This window comes from Sciurus vulgaris, assembly GCF_902686455.1.
Source record: "Sciurus vulgaris genome assembly, chromosome: 6".
Taxonomy (NCBI): Eukaryota; Metazoa; Chordata; class Mammalia; order Rodentia; family Sciuridae; genus Sciurus; species Sciurus vulgaris.
The window spans coordinates 65556817-65571509 of NC_136466.1; the positions used below are offsets into that span (position 1 = coordinate 65556817).

The 14693-nt window shown below is 37.0% G+C and overlaps 1 protein-coding gene across 6 annotated transcripts in view; it reads right to left on the reverse strand.

Moving 5' to 3' along the window:
• The window catches only part of TCERG1 (transcription elongation regulator 1), a 61855-nt gene extending 47419 nt beyond the window's left edge, over positions 1–14436 (reverse strand). For all 6 annotated transcript variants that reach the window (XR_013764718.1, XM_079145355.1, XM_079145354.1 and 3 more), the window contains exons 1-4: positions 14313–14436; positions 8346–8571; positions 5958–6110; positions 4453–4894 (exon numbers count right to left, since the gene is read on the reverse strand). Coding sequence is in view for 5 of the 6 variants with exons in the window: in XM_079145355.1 (XP_079001481.1) it covers positions 4453–4894; positions 5958–6110; positions 8346–8571; positions 14313–14371 (880 nt within the window). In the remaining variant the exon portion in view is untranslated. The remainder of the gene's footprint in view (positions 1–4452; positions 4895–5957; positions 6111–8345; positions 8572–14312) is intronic.
• Positions 14437–14693: the final 257 nt, after the last annotated feature.

Below are 14693 nucleotides of genomic sequence, written 5' to 3' on the forward strand. Positions count from 1 at the left end.
ATGTATCACTCCTTCATAAACCATTTTACTATATTCATTCAGCATTCACTCAGTCACTAAGTATTTAAGGGACCATTCCATGCACTGTAAAGAAATTTTCAAATGGTCTCGGTCTTCAAGAAGCTTGAAAATAGTAAAATGAAATATAAAAAATAGAAACAAAGTGAAATGGGATAAACATAAAGGGCTATAAATCAAGACCCGAATACCACACCTCTAACTGTAGAGAGGCTACAGAAAATTTTATAGTGGGATGATGAGCCTTGCAAGATTCAAGATTTCAGAGAGGAAAAGGAATGGAAGGGAAAAAATAAACAAGTGATAGGATTCTGAGTAGAGGCAAAGAGTAGAGCACAAAAAAATTGTTCAAAAAATTGAAGGTCAGCAATCAACCGGTAAAATATTAGGTGTACCAACAAAACTAGCAAGTTATGGCTGGAAATGGAGGCCAGAGGCAGATAGTAGAAAGCCTTGAACAGAAGGCTAGGAAGTCTGCCTTTTGCTTGGTACAGAAAGGGAAAATGATCTAGAACATATACTGATATATATTAACAGTAATTACCTCTGTTCATGCCTTTCAATTTTTTTTTTTTTTTTTTTTTTTTTTTTGGTGGTACTGAGAAATGAACCCAGGGCCGTGCACATGCTTGGCAAGCACTCTACCACTGAGATACATCCCAGTCCTTTTTATTTCATTTTGAGGCACGGTCTCACTAAGTTGCCCAGGCTGGCCTCAAACTTACCATCCTTCTTCCTCAACCTCCCAAGTAGCTGGGATTATAGGCATGCACAACTGTGGCCAGCTAACTTTTAACAATATATACCATCTTAGAGTTTGAAATTTTTATTAAGAATGCATTCTCATGGTGTGTGACTTCCCAAAATATGCGGAAGAAAGACTAATGGATTTTGTGTGGAACAGTAATAATCAATGTTCATTTAAACCTAGCATATGCACAGGGAAGAAAGGTAGAACAGCAGTGGGAAAAGCAATTACATTATTAGAATTCTCCAAGCAATGAAAAACAGAGGAAAAAAGATATGCAAATAATAATGACTGACTGGATATGAACGACCAAAGTCAAAAAATAACTCAGGTTTCTCCTTGATCATTTAAAAATTCTTCTAGAAAACATTTTTTTCTTAAGTTTGGGTTTGGGCTATGGTTAAAGCTCTGTGGTAGAACACTTGCCTAGCATGTATGAGGTCCTGGGTTCAATTCCCAGCAGCACAAAAAAAAAAAAAAGTTCAGGAAAAAAAAAAAGTTCAGAAAAAAAAAAGTTAAGACCAGGAGAATGTGAAATTCAGGATAATTTAGGTTTTAGTAATACATTATTTTTAATTATCAAAAATAAAACACCTCATTCCTAAATAGTCACGTAAAGTTAACCAAAAAAAATCCAAATTTCTCTTTTAAAAAAAGTTTGTTCTCACATATTACAAAACATTTTTGTTATTTACTCATAGCTATCTCATTTCAAAATAAAATTCATTGGTAGCAAATAGCTTATCTTTCTCCTGATGTAAAGAAAAAAAAAGTGTCAAATTCTACCTGTATTGGCCTGAAAATGAATTTAAAAAATTAAATGGGGGGCAGGGGAGTGCTTTCCCAATCCTTATATGTCTTTAATTACAGACGATAGCACACTGCTTAATACAAAGCACCAATAATCCATCTGACAACAAAATCTGTATCTTTTCCTAGCTTCTAAAAATGAAAAACTCACTTAGGCTGGGAAGATGTGAGCAATTTCATACTTGTTAATAAGGGACTCACCTTGGCTAAATAGACAGCAGGGCCAAACAAGTATCTTCAGGGGCCCAGGAATGAATTGTTGGTCTAGCATAGACCTAGCCTTAAGGTACAGTATCATATTAATATAATTTTATAACAGTGTGAAAAATACAAATTACATGCAACATTTGCCCAGTCCCATACATACACCATTTAGCATTTGTAATCTACTATAATGGCTGAAAATATATTTATTCTTCCCAAACTCCCTGCGAAGATTTCATGCTTATTTTTCATAAAATTTACACAAAATGAGTTTATGCTCAATAGGGATTAAAACATTAATTTTTAGTCCTACCTACACACGTATCTATACTGTAGTATATTTTAAGATATCATAACAGAATTCAAATCACTACTAAAATTATGATCCTAAGTACTACCACCAGGAAAATAAAATTAATTCATACAGGAATCAAATTTCAAGTACAAAGGATCACCAATGAGGATGGCAAAAAAGTATTTACTCAGGGCATTCCTTTTATTTTCCAGCACAGGATAGTCTTAGTGGTAATGAGTCATAAGAGGAAAGGGGTAAAAGCAATCAAAGAATTAAATGGGAAACTAGGAGAATGATACCTAGAACTAGGGGGTAAATGCCTACTGATTCCATTTGTTAAGATAATTAGTAAAGCTCTATACCTCCAAATATACTGCTAACCCAGTCTCAGATTTTAAAGACAAGTAAGTGACTATGTATAACAGATGAAAAAATATTAAGACTAGTATGACAATACTTTAAGATACTGAACCAAGTGAAACATAACTAACAGATAACCAGGAATACTCAGAGAGACAACATCAAAACTAATGTTTAAAAGTAGTAAAAAGAACAAGATTTTGCTATTTTTTTCTCAGGGACTGGCCTCCCAGTCACTGAAGGGCAATGTGAAAAAACGGCAAATGGCATTTTTCATAGAATAGTTGATTATCCCAAAGATGATCTCTGAGCTTACTGATGGAATAGTGATGAAGAAATGGAATATAAAAATAGGATAATTAAAATATCAGTATAAACACCTCCCTTAAAACAAAGTACTACTATTTCTCCTTCCTAAGAAGGCAGGGAAGAAAGTTTAAGCAACAAAGAGCCTCCACATGGAACTACACTGCCTTTATAAATATCCTTCTCCCACTGCCACCACAGGTACTCCACAAACTGGCAGTTTTCTGCCTTGCCACATTGGTTTTAAAGGAATGAAGCCTATAAAAAGGTAAGGGACCCTCAACCAGTTAGTAAGTACAACTCTTACACTTCCATATTCATCTCAGCTACAAAAGAAAACAAACTTGTAAAGTTATTATTTACATTTTCCTGTTTCTTACATTTCCCCCAGGCTACCTAAAAATTATTAAAGTAGGGTCTCTAAAAACTTTCTTTATTACACATATCATACTTCTTCATTTCCTGTACCATAAAATAAATTCAAATTTGAACCCACTGTCATTAAATTCTCCGTGTACATATTTTTACACACCAATAATTCCAAGTCCCTGAAGCTACTGGGAGTAAAGACTTTAAAATTCTTACTCGTTATCCAGATAGTAAAATAAAACAAATTACGATCACCCCATCAGGAAAGCCATGATCTTCAGTGCAGTACCATAACAATGATCAAATCAATAAAATCATTAAGTACTTTGGGTCAGTTTCAGTTTGCAGAGTGAAGAGCAACATCAATACACACAAGTAAATAAATAAATAAATAAATCCCCATCTCCTTGGAATCTTCTATTTATACTCTCTCACCTTCTCATCTTTTTTGGAAAAGATCTAATTGAGGGGCCCCGGTGACTTTATACTTGAAAATTCTATTGCTTTTCTGACTGATCTTATCACAGCTCATTTCGTCTGCCTAAATCCCATTCTAGAATCCGCCACTGCTTAGAGATTACTGAAAAAGTTCCTAAGTCTCTCCTGATTTCTCCACTACTCAAAACACTAGCACGTGAAAAATCTTTCAAAGCACTGCATTTACACAGGCTTCCTAATGCTTTTCTCACCCATCTGCCTGGTTTTTAGGACCTTTTATAACCTGGTCCCACTCTTATCTAGTCTACTAATCAATACAAACTGTCTCACCTCAGAAGTTTTCAATCCCATAAATTGCACTACTACTCATTTCTTGACCTTGGTTCATACTGTTCCTACCTGAAAATCCTTTCTTTACTTGTGAATCTTGTCAAATCCTATTCCATATTCTCTGTAATAAATTTCAATACCCATGTACCAAACTCACTCAACTCTCCATTTCTCCAAGTGTTACATCATTTATTTTCATTGTATAATTCTGCACATTACTCTACTTCACATGTATTATTCCTGCCTCCTCAATTAGAAGAGTTGGATACTCTGTAAGTTCATAAGTCCAGGCTTAGATTTATTTTGCAAACCCTATAGTGCCTGCCAGTAATGCTGGCCAAGTTGAACAGTTAACTGCACTTCTGCAGTTTAATTTCATAAACTGAACAAAGCAAATAATTTATCCTATTATTGCAAATTTGTTTTTCTCTAACCCAGAAGTTTTAATGTCAAAAATATGTTTAAAATAACATCAAGAATAATACCACAAACACTAGGATCATTTCAGAATACAGTCCCTACTTGTATATTTTTCTAGCCCCTAAATATAAACACATGCTTGGCAGGTACTCACTTGATACTGTCTGCACAACCGAAGTGGCAGTTGTTGTGGTAGAAGTGGTAGAGGATGGGGTGGATGATGATGTTGAAGTGGATACTGCAGGTGCAGGGCTACTGGTTGTAGGGGTAGAAGCTCCTACTGCTTGTGCTTGTACTTGTGCCTGGGCCTGGGCCTGGGCTTGCGCCTGCGCCTGCGCCTGCGCCTGGGCCTGGGCCTGGGCCTGGGCCTGTGCCTGCGCCTGCGCCTGCGCCTGTGCCTGAGCTTGGGCCTGGGCTTGCGCCTGAGCCTGGGCCTGGGCCTGGGCCTGGGCCTGGGCCTGTGCTTGCGCCTGGGCCTGGGCCTGAACCTGTGCTTGGGCTGCAAGCATAGGTGTCAGTTCTGATTGCTGAATAACCTTAACTCCATCTGGTTTGGTCCACGCAGATTCACGAGTCCGAGCATTATAATAATAAACCTGCAGAAGAAGAAAAAGTCACTGGTCAACTACTATTAAAAATGATTATGCAACTATATTTTGTCTTAAAAGATTTTTAAAATAACTTAGAGAAGAGAAAATATATAAAAATAGGTTATCCATAGTTTACTGGACTATAGTAATTCTCAATTTTCTATAATGAACATATTGCATTTTTAACACATACAACAAAAAAAAAAAAAAAAAAAAAAAGAAACAACAACAAAAAAAAAACATTACATTTTGGGCAGAAAGTCAACAAGACTGGCCTGAGACTGTTATTCTTTCAAAGTCAGCCATTGGCTAGGACCTGGGAATTTGAATTTTGAGAGGCTTACTACTATTCCTAACAGGAATGTCTCCTGCACCTAAACTGTTTATGCTAATGACATAGTTGTTGCTGAACATTTGCTTTCCTTATAGGAGTCTAGAATTTGGGTATACGATAGGCAGACAGCAACTATGTAAAACCCCCAGTGAAGACTTGTGGGCTCAGGTGAGCTTAGGAAACACTTAACACATGATATCACCATATTATGCTATGGAAATTAACCACACCCTTGATTCCTCTGGGAGAAGACTCTTGGAAGCTTATACCTGATTTCCTTCATACTTTGCCTCATACATCCTTTTCTCTTTGCTAGTTTTGTTTTGCATCCTCCCATTGTAATTAGTCTTAGCTATGGGTACAACTTTATGATAACCCCTGCTAGCCATCGCCAAAACTGGGAATTGTTTTCAGAAGCTGTGACACATCATTTAGAACATAAGCTTCCAGAAACACAGGTTAATGTCGGTGAGCACTCCATGAAAGTTTAGAAGTCCAATCCAGTTACTTTTCCAGGAGTCCTACCAAAAACCCTGCTCAAGTAAGGCTCATTCTTATGCTATCTTCCTGCCTCAGCCTCCAGAGCTGCTGGGTTTATAGGTGTGGGTCACTGAACCTGGCTCAGGCTCATTCTTAATTGACAAAGGTACTACAATTGATCTCAATCTGCCAGAACTCAAGTTTTTATTCTTTCATCACCATGGAGATAATGAGTTAAATATATTCACAACTTACCTTCCCATCTGGAGTTTTATTTTCAACCCATATCTCCTCAGTAGGAGGCAATGCTGGAGTGCCAGGAGCAGTCACAGGAGGCATTCCTGGTGGAAACATCATACCCGGAGGAGGAGGCATGGTTCCCATGGGTGGAGGCATGAAAGGTGGTCTCTGTTAATTCACAAGAATGGTTACATTCACTTGTAATTACCTTATTTCCTTCAAATTATTATGACTTTTATCCCAAAGGTAAAACACTAAAAGAGAAAATAGTTTTACAGTCCATTCAAATACATTCATCTACTACATAAGCAAAGTTTCTGTAATAAAAATGATTACTAAACAGAAATAAAGATATACATCAAAATACTAATATTAGTCAACTATGGGTTATAGCATTATGGATGAACTTTTTGTACTTTATACTTTGTTTTTCAAACAGTGGGCACAGGAATGCTTTTAGAAAAAAATTCATTTTTATATTCTATTTTAATATCTCATAATAGATACTACCATAAGAGAAAATATTATTTCACAAAATAACTTAGAAATAACCAAAAAAGAAAAATCATATAGATTTATTAACCCTTTATTCTCTTTTATTACAAGAAAAAAATTAGCTAAGAAAACAGTCACCATTTCCTATTTTTCACATAATAGTAATAAAGTTCATCAAAGATGTGAATATCAGTTAAGTTTTTAAAATATGGTAAAAAAATTACCAATCAAGTTTTTTTTTTTTTTTTTTTTTTTGGTGCCAGGATTGAACCTAGGACTTCACGTGCATTATGCAACTGAAAAATACCCCCAGCTTCCTATTGTCCTTTCTAGGGAAAATCAGAGTTTGACTCAGGATACAGTATATATAATTTTTAATTTAACATAACCGTATCTCAGAAAATTCCTTAATGACTATTGACATAATGCAAGATCCCAAACAATTTAATTGCAATTGCTTACTAACATTTAAAAGTTGCCTCTTTTGTTACCATATATACCCAATTTCTTTAATACAAGGATCCTTCAAGAAAAAGTTTTCATTGTGCAAAAAGAAGTTTCTAACCTAAAAATATAATGGATATTGGGTCTGACATTTTAAAGACAGATTCTGAACAAGGATTAAAAAGACTCCTATGATCTATAAGTAATATTGAAATTCAATTGTCCAAAGCACTTTCAGCTGGAAAAATGGAACTGAAACTATGCTTGTATTAATCTATATTCATTTTCCTAAAAATATTTCTTTCCCATGCTTATTTTTGTTGGATTGTTTCATGTCCTTCAAGCATCAGCACACAGACCCATGATACATAAATTATCTACCCCAAATATGTCTCTTGCACCCTTACCTAAAAATCATTTGCATTTAATGTAAAGCCACAAAATTATCCATTAGGACCAAGAAAACCATCACATCATCAAAGAGTATTTCATCACAATATTTGCTAACCCCCATGAGGGGGTTACGCTAGCCCATTACATTTTACAATATTCCAAAGTTTAACCCTTAAATGTGCAAATAAAAGAAATTCACATGTAGTAAGTTTCTACAGTCACTAGCTCAAAAAGCTTTATCTTTTTCTAATCTTGAAGCAAATACAAAACCACATCACTTAAAAAGAACATCATTATCTTTTTCAATTTTTAGTATAGTTAATTCTTGATTATCTAACCTAATGAAAAGCAGATAACAACACTAAATTTACTTGGTTTCAGAAACATGCAGTCTTAACTAAGAAAGTATAAACACATACTCAAAAAGAATACAATCTCCAAAACAAACATTTGAGAGTTGATACTTTCAGTGACCTCAATTCAGAAAACAAGTAAGTGTAGAAATACTTAAAGAGGGATATAAGCCTCAGGTTACAATACCATAAAAAAAGTTTTCATTTAAAGAAATTCCATAGCAAACCTTTTTCTAAAATACTAACAATTTTTTTTTTTTTTTTAGTGGAAAGAAAACATATTCAAGCATTATGCTTACAAAATCTGTTTGTTGTCACCTTCCAGATTCTATCCTAGGCATCATTTCTGAGGAAAATAATTACTCAGGAATATTCATATACACACATGAATTTTTATATTTACTGACCATATAAATCATTGAAAATGAATGTCCTCTACTCAATATCTCAAGATTTCAACCTTCATGTCCCATAGAGAAGACAGACTATTAAAGATAATGCACAAAACTATTAAAGGTAGATAAGAACTATCCTACTCAATCCTAGATTTTTATGTATACTTTTCTATCATCATCTAAATTCCTGTTCTAAAATTTCTATACTAGTTACTGCTACCATAATTTTAAGAGCAACATGTTAATACATGGGTGTCTCTTTTAGCTTCTCTTTTCCATGATACCAATGCCAACAAAGAAATGACAACTTCTATATGCCTTACCTGAAGGTGTGGAGGGCCCATAGGTGGAGGTATCCCTCCTGGAGGAGGCATTGGCGGCATATTAGGATCAAAAGGAGGACGTCCAAAAGGGGGCCGAGGTGGTGGAGGAGGGCCTCGCATCATACCAAAAGGTGGAGGAGGTCGCATGAGAGGTGGTGGGCCTCGCATCACTGCATTTGGTGGGGGAGCAGGGCCTCGGAATCTCAAGGCCTGCTGTTGAGCCATTCTGGATGAGAGAGTAATAAATAATATTTTAAATCTCAAAATCAGTAAGAGTAGCTACTGACCTCTAATTAAATCAAATTTATAAAGCAAGTGGAATTGGAAAGCCATCATTTTGCAACCTTCATCGTAAAAACCAGATCAGTGAGAATAACCCACAAGATGCCAAATGTAGGAGAAAATTTGGATGAGGGACATATTTGAATGGTCTTACAACTGTCTCCCCACATAAGATATAGCCACAAGGTAGGATGAAAAACACTATATAATAGAAAAACTGGGCAATACCTTGACAGGATGATCAAAATATCATCTAAAGGACAGGTGAATAACATGTGACAGAGGACACATCACCTATTCCAGCTAAGAATGCACAATCTTAATCTAATAAAGAGCAAATAGTAAACAAACACAAAATGAGGAATGGTCTATTAAAGGGAGAGAGTATTCTTCAGGATGTCAATGTTATACAGAAAAGACAAAGGAAGGCTTTGGAAATGTTCTAGATTAAAGAAGGCTAAAGAGACATGAAAACACATACTAACTATAGATTGGATTCTATCCTAAAGGGAAGAAATACTATAAAGGACATTATTACATCAATTGACAATAAAATATTGTAAATTACTGAACTACTGGACTGTAGTTCAGTAAAAGAGTATCTCTATTCTTAGAAAATACATGCTGAAGTATTTGAGGATAAAAGGTCATAAAGTTATTATCTTACGAATGGTTACAAATGGTTCAGAGTAAAAAAAGAGTGAATATTATAAGCAGAAGTGGAAAAATAATAGTGTTCAAACTTTATTCCTGCAACTTTCTTAAGTTTGAAATTAATTACAAAGTTTTTAAAGGGGGATAGAAAAGGTAGCTTCAGAGAGCACCTGTCTTTCTATTTAAAGGGAAAGCCTTTCCCATCACTACACCCTGACCTACCCCTTACTCTAGCTAAATACCCTCATGTATTTTCTCTCCATGGCATGTAAGCAAATAAATAATATCATAAATGACAGCATTATCTTACCCCAGCTCCTGTGCCAGCGCTTTAAAACAAACATCATTAACCCTTAAAAGTGCTAAATATGTTCCAGGGGCGGTGCTCTTAGCTCTTTTCAAATATTAAGTCATTTAATCATTGTAACAATCCTATGAGAAAGATACTACTACTAACTTCATTTTAGAGATGAGGAAGTAGGGCATAGAGAAGTAAAATAACATGCCCAAGGCAACAAAGGTGGTTCAGTGACAAAGTCAGTATTCACACACAAACAAGTGGCTTTTCTACACCATGGTGTTATGCTAGCCCTTCCAGTGAAGGAATTCTGTTCACTCTTATGTCTCTAGCACATACTTAGGTCTAAACAAAGTGCAATGAGTATCTGTTGCATGCACCAATGAATTCCTACATGATAATGTACCTAAGCTCTTTATAAGTAGAGTATGTTGAATCTCATAATTATAATTATTTTTACTACAGTCAGGCACAGGCATATGTCCATAATCCCACATACTCAGAAAGGCTGAGGCAGGAAGATTTCAAATCTGAGGCCAGTCTGGTAACACTGTGAGAACCTGTCTCAATCTGCCATAGTCAATCTAGTGAAGCTTCCAGTAGCTACTATAAATCTCTACATTATACATGCAGTCTATACTTATGTTCCCAAGAGAAGATTAACATTATATTCTTCATATATACTTGAAAATAATCATTCTTATATTCTCTCCTCACCAAGCTGAGTTCTGTACAACTTTCCTACATTTTTCAACCCTCTGCTTATGATTTTCCTTTGAACTTTCTCTAAATTTTTCACACCACAGTTCAAATCTGACACACAGAGAAACTGCTAATGAAGAACCAATTTACCTTCTAGGAGAACAACAGGACTGTAAACAAGCCCAGAACTACTAAGACAAACACATTTAAGCAAATTTGCAAATGATCCTACTGCTCAGAATGTTGTAAAGCTTGAGTGAAAACCAGTGATTGTAAAATATGGATAGTATCAGAATAACCACGTCATTTTCAAAATATATGCACCTCCAAGATAGTCACTGTTACTTAAAGAATGTCTTAACCTTTAGGGCAGAAAAAAGTTCATCACCAAGGAAAGATATTGTTTCAGACTTGAATTAATAATATATCTTAATCTTAAATTTCCTTTCAGTCTGCCTCACCTTTCTTAAAAAAAAAAAAAAAAAATCTACAATAATTCTTTCTTTGGAATTTCACACTTCCTGCTAATAGCTTCACGCATTTAGGCTCTAAAATCAAGAAAAAGTCATAGCCTTTTGTTATCAGGTTAGTTACATAATTTGAGTTGAGTTTCCTCAGATATAAATGAACAGGGAACAGAAATAAAATCCACCTCATATTTCTGTTCAATGAAATAATCTCTGTTAAACATCTAGGATAGTACTCAGTAAATTATTTCAACTATCGTTACTTTCATCTCCCACAAAACCTAACACTGTTTTACCTCTAAGAGGTACTTATTTGACGAGATGGCTTTCAAAAGTCTGCCACTAAAAATGGTGACAAAATTCTCATAATTTCCTCCTTCGACAGCCTAAAGTTGCCATTTCTGATGTCAGTGATGTGTAGAAAATGTGTTGAGTTCTTTATATACTCTGCTTTATCACAACCACCTTACCAGAACGTGCAGTGAGGATTAAATGTACTAATAAAAGTACTTGGAACAGCAACTAAAACTAAGTGCTACATAAGTACTAGCTACTATTACCACTGCTGTAATGTTTGTAAAGTAACAGTACTGGTCAACTGTTAAATTACATGAATTTTGGCCATAGGGTAAATAATTATTACCTAACTATATATTATCAGGACTCAAATAACCTGGCCTTTGTTGACCTTTTCACAAACTCTAGTCTTCCTGATCATCAAATATTTCCAGTTCTTTATTTTGAAGCCTTTGTGCTTATCGTTCCCTCTGCCTGGAATGTTCTTTCCAGATTTTTTACATGACTGACTAGCTGCTTTCTCATTATTCAGGCTCAGTTCGAATGTCACCTCAAAACTTTTTCCCTACCTCTAGCCTCCTGCAGTCCCTTCTCTGGTTCATTACCCAACTTGAGTTTTCAGTTATGATAAAAGCTATGAAGAAATTTCCATTTGTTTACTTTTGCATTACTACTACCCACTAGTATATGTTTCCCTTCAGTATACTGTAGTACCACATTGTTTGATAATGATAGTGCACACTGGGTAATTCCTATTTACTAGGTAGTTATATGGCCATTAGTTGAACTAACTTTCTTAATCCTCGCAACAATCCATTCTGGCAGAGGAAACAATAATTTAAGGCAGCTAGCTAGTCAGTAGTAACACCAGGATAGTTCTTACTCCCATTTTTATAAGAGGAAATTTAAATCTGAAGTACCTTGTCATAAGTATTAATATGTAAACAAAAGACCGAGGTAAAGGATCTATACTTTTATATGACTCTAGAAGTTATTTTAGTGGCCGTCAACCATAACGGGATAAATGACATTTAGGTCTCTGAACTTTCCATCTATTGTAGGGAATTTGCATTCCCACCACTTAAAACACGGAAACCAAAAGCCTATGTGCATGAGTAGAACACACAAAAATTTTCACCAGAACGCCAGGAAAATACAAGTGTATTTTTTTCTTTCTTGAAGTATGCCATCCAGATACACTATCATCCCAATGTTTTGAAGACAAAACTGCAAATATTTTAAAAGAGCAAGAATGTAAAAATGCTACCTATATAAAGAAGGTAAATTGTTGAAACTATTAGTCAATATACCTAGGTTTTAATCTAGACCCTACCGATACGCAGGGACCTTATAGAAGTCTCTTCACACTTGTAGGCTGATTTCTTCTCTGATGGGATTGGTTCAGCTTAAAATTTAGATCAACCTTAATTAAAATGGAAACTCCTTGAAGACAAAAACCATTTTTGGTCTGGTTCAGGGCTTTACTATTTCATAGCACACAATAAATGCCAACCAATAAGTGAATCCTCTCTAAATCCATCTTCACTTGCTTACTCTATATCTACTAAACACCTTATTTGCCACACCATGAAATACATTCGGGTTACAAAACAAAGCCCCAACTAACTTCTGCCATCAAAACAGCTACATAAATAGTTAAATTATGAATCATGAGCAACAATAAAATAAAGGTCTGTACAATGTGTTCTAACCAAAGAGGCAAAAGACCACCTAATTTAAAGCCCTAGTTAAATAGTTTTGCACTAATGTCTAGACTATTAAGTCTACAAGGCTATTCACTGTAAAACTGAAGATCTCTAAAATGCAAAATATTCCCTAATAAATCTATCTCAGAGTAGGTGAGTAACTTTTTTGGGATCAAAATCAAAGAATAAACTTTTCATCACTAAAAGACCCCAATAATGCACTTTGATCACTCATTAGTGTACATTTGAGAGTTAAAGAATTTGAGATTCAAAGAATTTGAGATTCATCTCTGAAATAAGACAAAATTTTATTTGGGGATTTTTTGTGCAGCAATTCAGAATCTAAAAGAAATTATTTCTTTCTAAACAATAACAGTACATAACAGTACCACTTCCTTTGGCAATTTCACCTTAAAGCCTAAACAATGACAGAATTCTCATAATCTACACTGCTCTTTTTCATTTATACAACAGCACAATTCAGAATGGGAACTCAATATCTGAAATAACAATGTTCCCATACAAGAAACACATACCACACACACATCAAATACACATAAAGCATAGTGCCTCTTCTTTTCTGCAAAAATCACCTACAGAAAAGATTCTTCCAGGTCGCTCATTTTATCGAATTTTAATTACAAATTCCATAGGCACTGAGGTTCCACAGGAAGAAAGGTCACTGCACTCCTTAGGGCAATGGCGTAAGACGAAGAGAATACTGATCAAGACAGCAGGCTCTAGAGCCTAACTGCCAGGGTTCAAGCCACTTCCTGGAGCCACAACTCCACCTATGCGCTCTGGTTCTACTGACTCTACTTCGATCAGGTTGTTGGCTCAAGATGGGCTAGTAACTTAACTGATGATGCCCTAGTCTGTGGCCTGCAAAATGAAAACAGCAACTACTCCAAAGAATGGTTATGATAAGTAAATGAGAGAACCCTAAGTAAGGACTTACTGGACACGGTAAGCGCCTAACAAACGGCTGCTGCAGTGACTACTCACAACTACAGAATATTATGCAAAAAATAGAAGCGAGAAAAGAAAAAAAGCGACACTAAGTTAAGGCTGCAAGTCATGTGGGAGACAGGATAACAGGACAAACGTGAAGGCCCCAAAGGGCCGCAGAGGGCGTGGAAAAGGCTGAGTCGAAAGGGGCCAGGGGTCCCGAGAGTTGGCCGCCGAGTGAAAGGGGCGCCGATGAGGAAACGGGGCCAACGGAGCAGCCGGCAGGAAGGCTGGGGTAGGCTGAGGTCGGCCGAGGAGGAGGCGGCACGCGGCTTAGGCGGGGCCCCACGGTGGGAGCGCCAGACTTGGCCCGCGGGTCGCGGGGGGCGGCGAGGCCCCACGAAAACTGCTGAGAGCTGCGGAGAAAACGCAGGAGGCCGCGGCCCGGCTCTCTCATTCAAGCCACCTTCTCCTTCCCCCTTCGCCAACCCCATGCGGTCCTCGCCCAGAGCCGCCGAGGCTCCTACCCACCGTCCACCCCGGATCGCCGCAAGCGGATCTAGTCCCTGGGACGCCAGCGCGCCGAGATATGAGGAAAGGGAGCATCCCTTACCTGAGCTCCCCCGGGTTGAACCGCTCACCGTCCCCCCCGTCCCCGCCACGCTCCGCCATTACAGAGAGCCGCGTTCATCCACCCGCCGACCTGGCGTTCCTTATTGGTCAGAAGGATCGTCAATCCTATGGGAGAGAGGCGGAGATATCCGGGATCTATGAGATAATTGGTGGAACTTTCCATCAATCTTAGGGTTAGGGGTGGTGTCTGCCTTACTATTGGGCAAAGCGCCCGCCGACTTTGAAAGCGGTATTGAGACAGCCAGTTGATTGGTCGCTGGGAGGCTTTCTGGGAAATGATACTGTGACAACGAGGAACAGCCAGCGCCCCCTTGCGGTAAGGAAAACTAGGTCCTCCCACCTTCGCCCCAGCCTCCGGTAG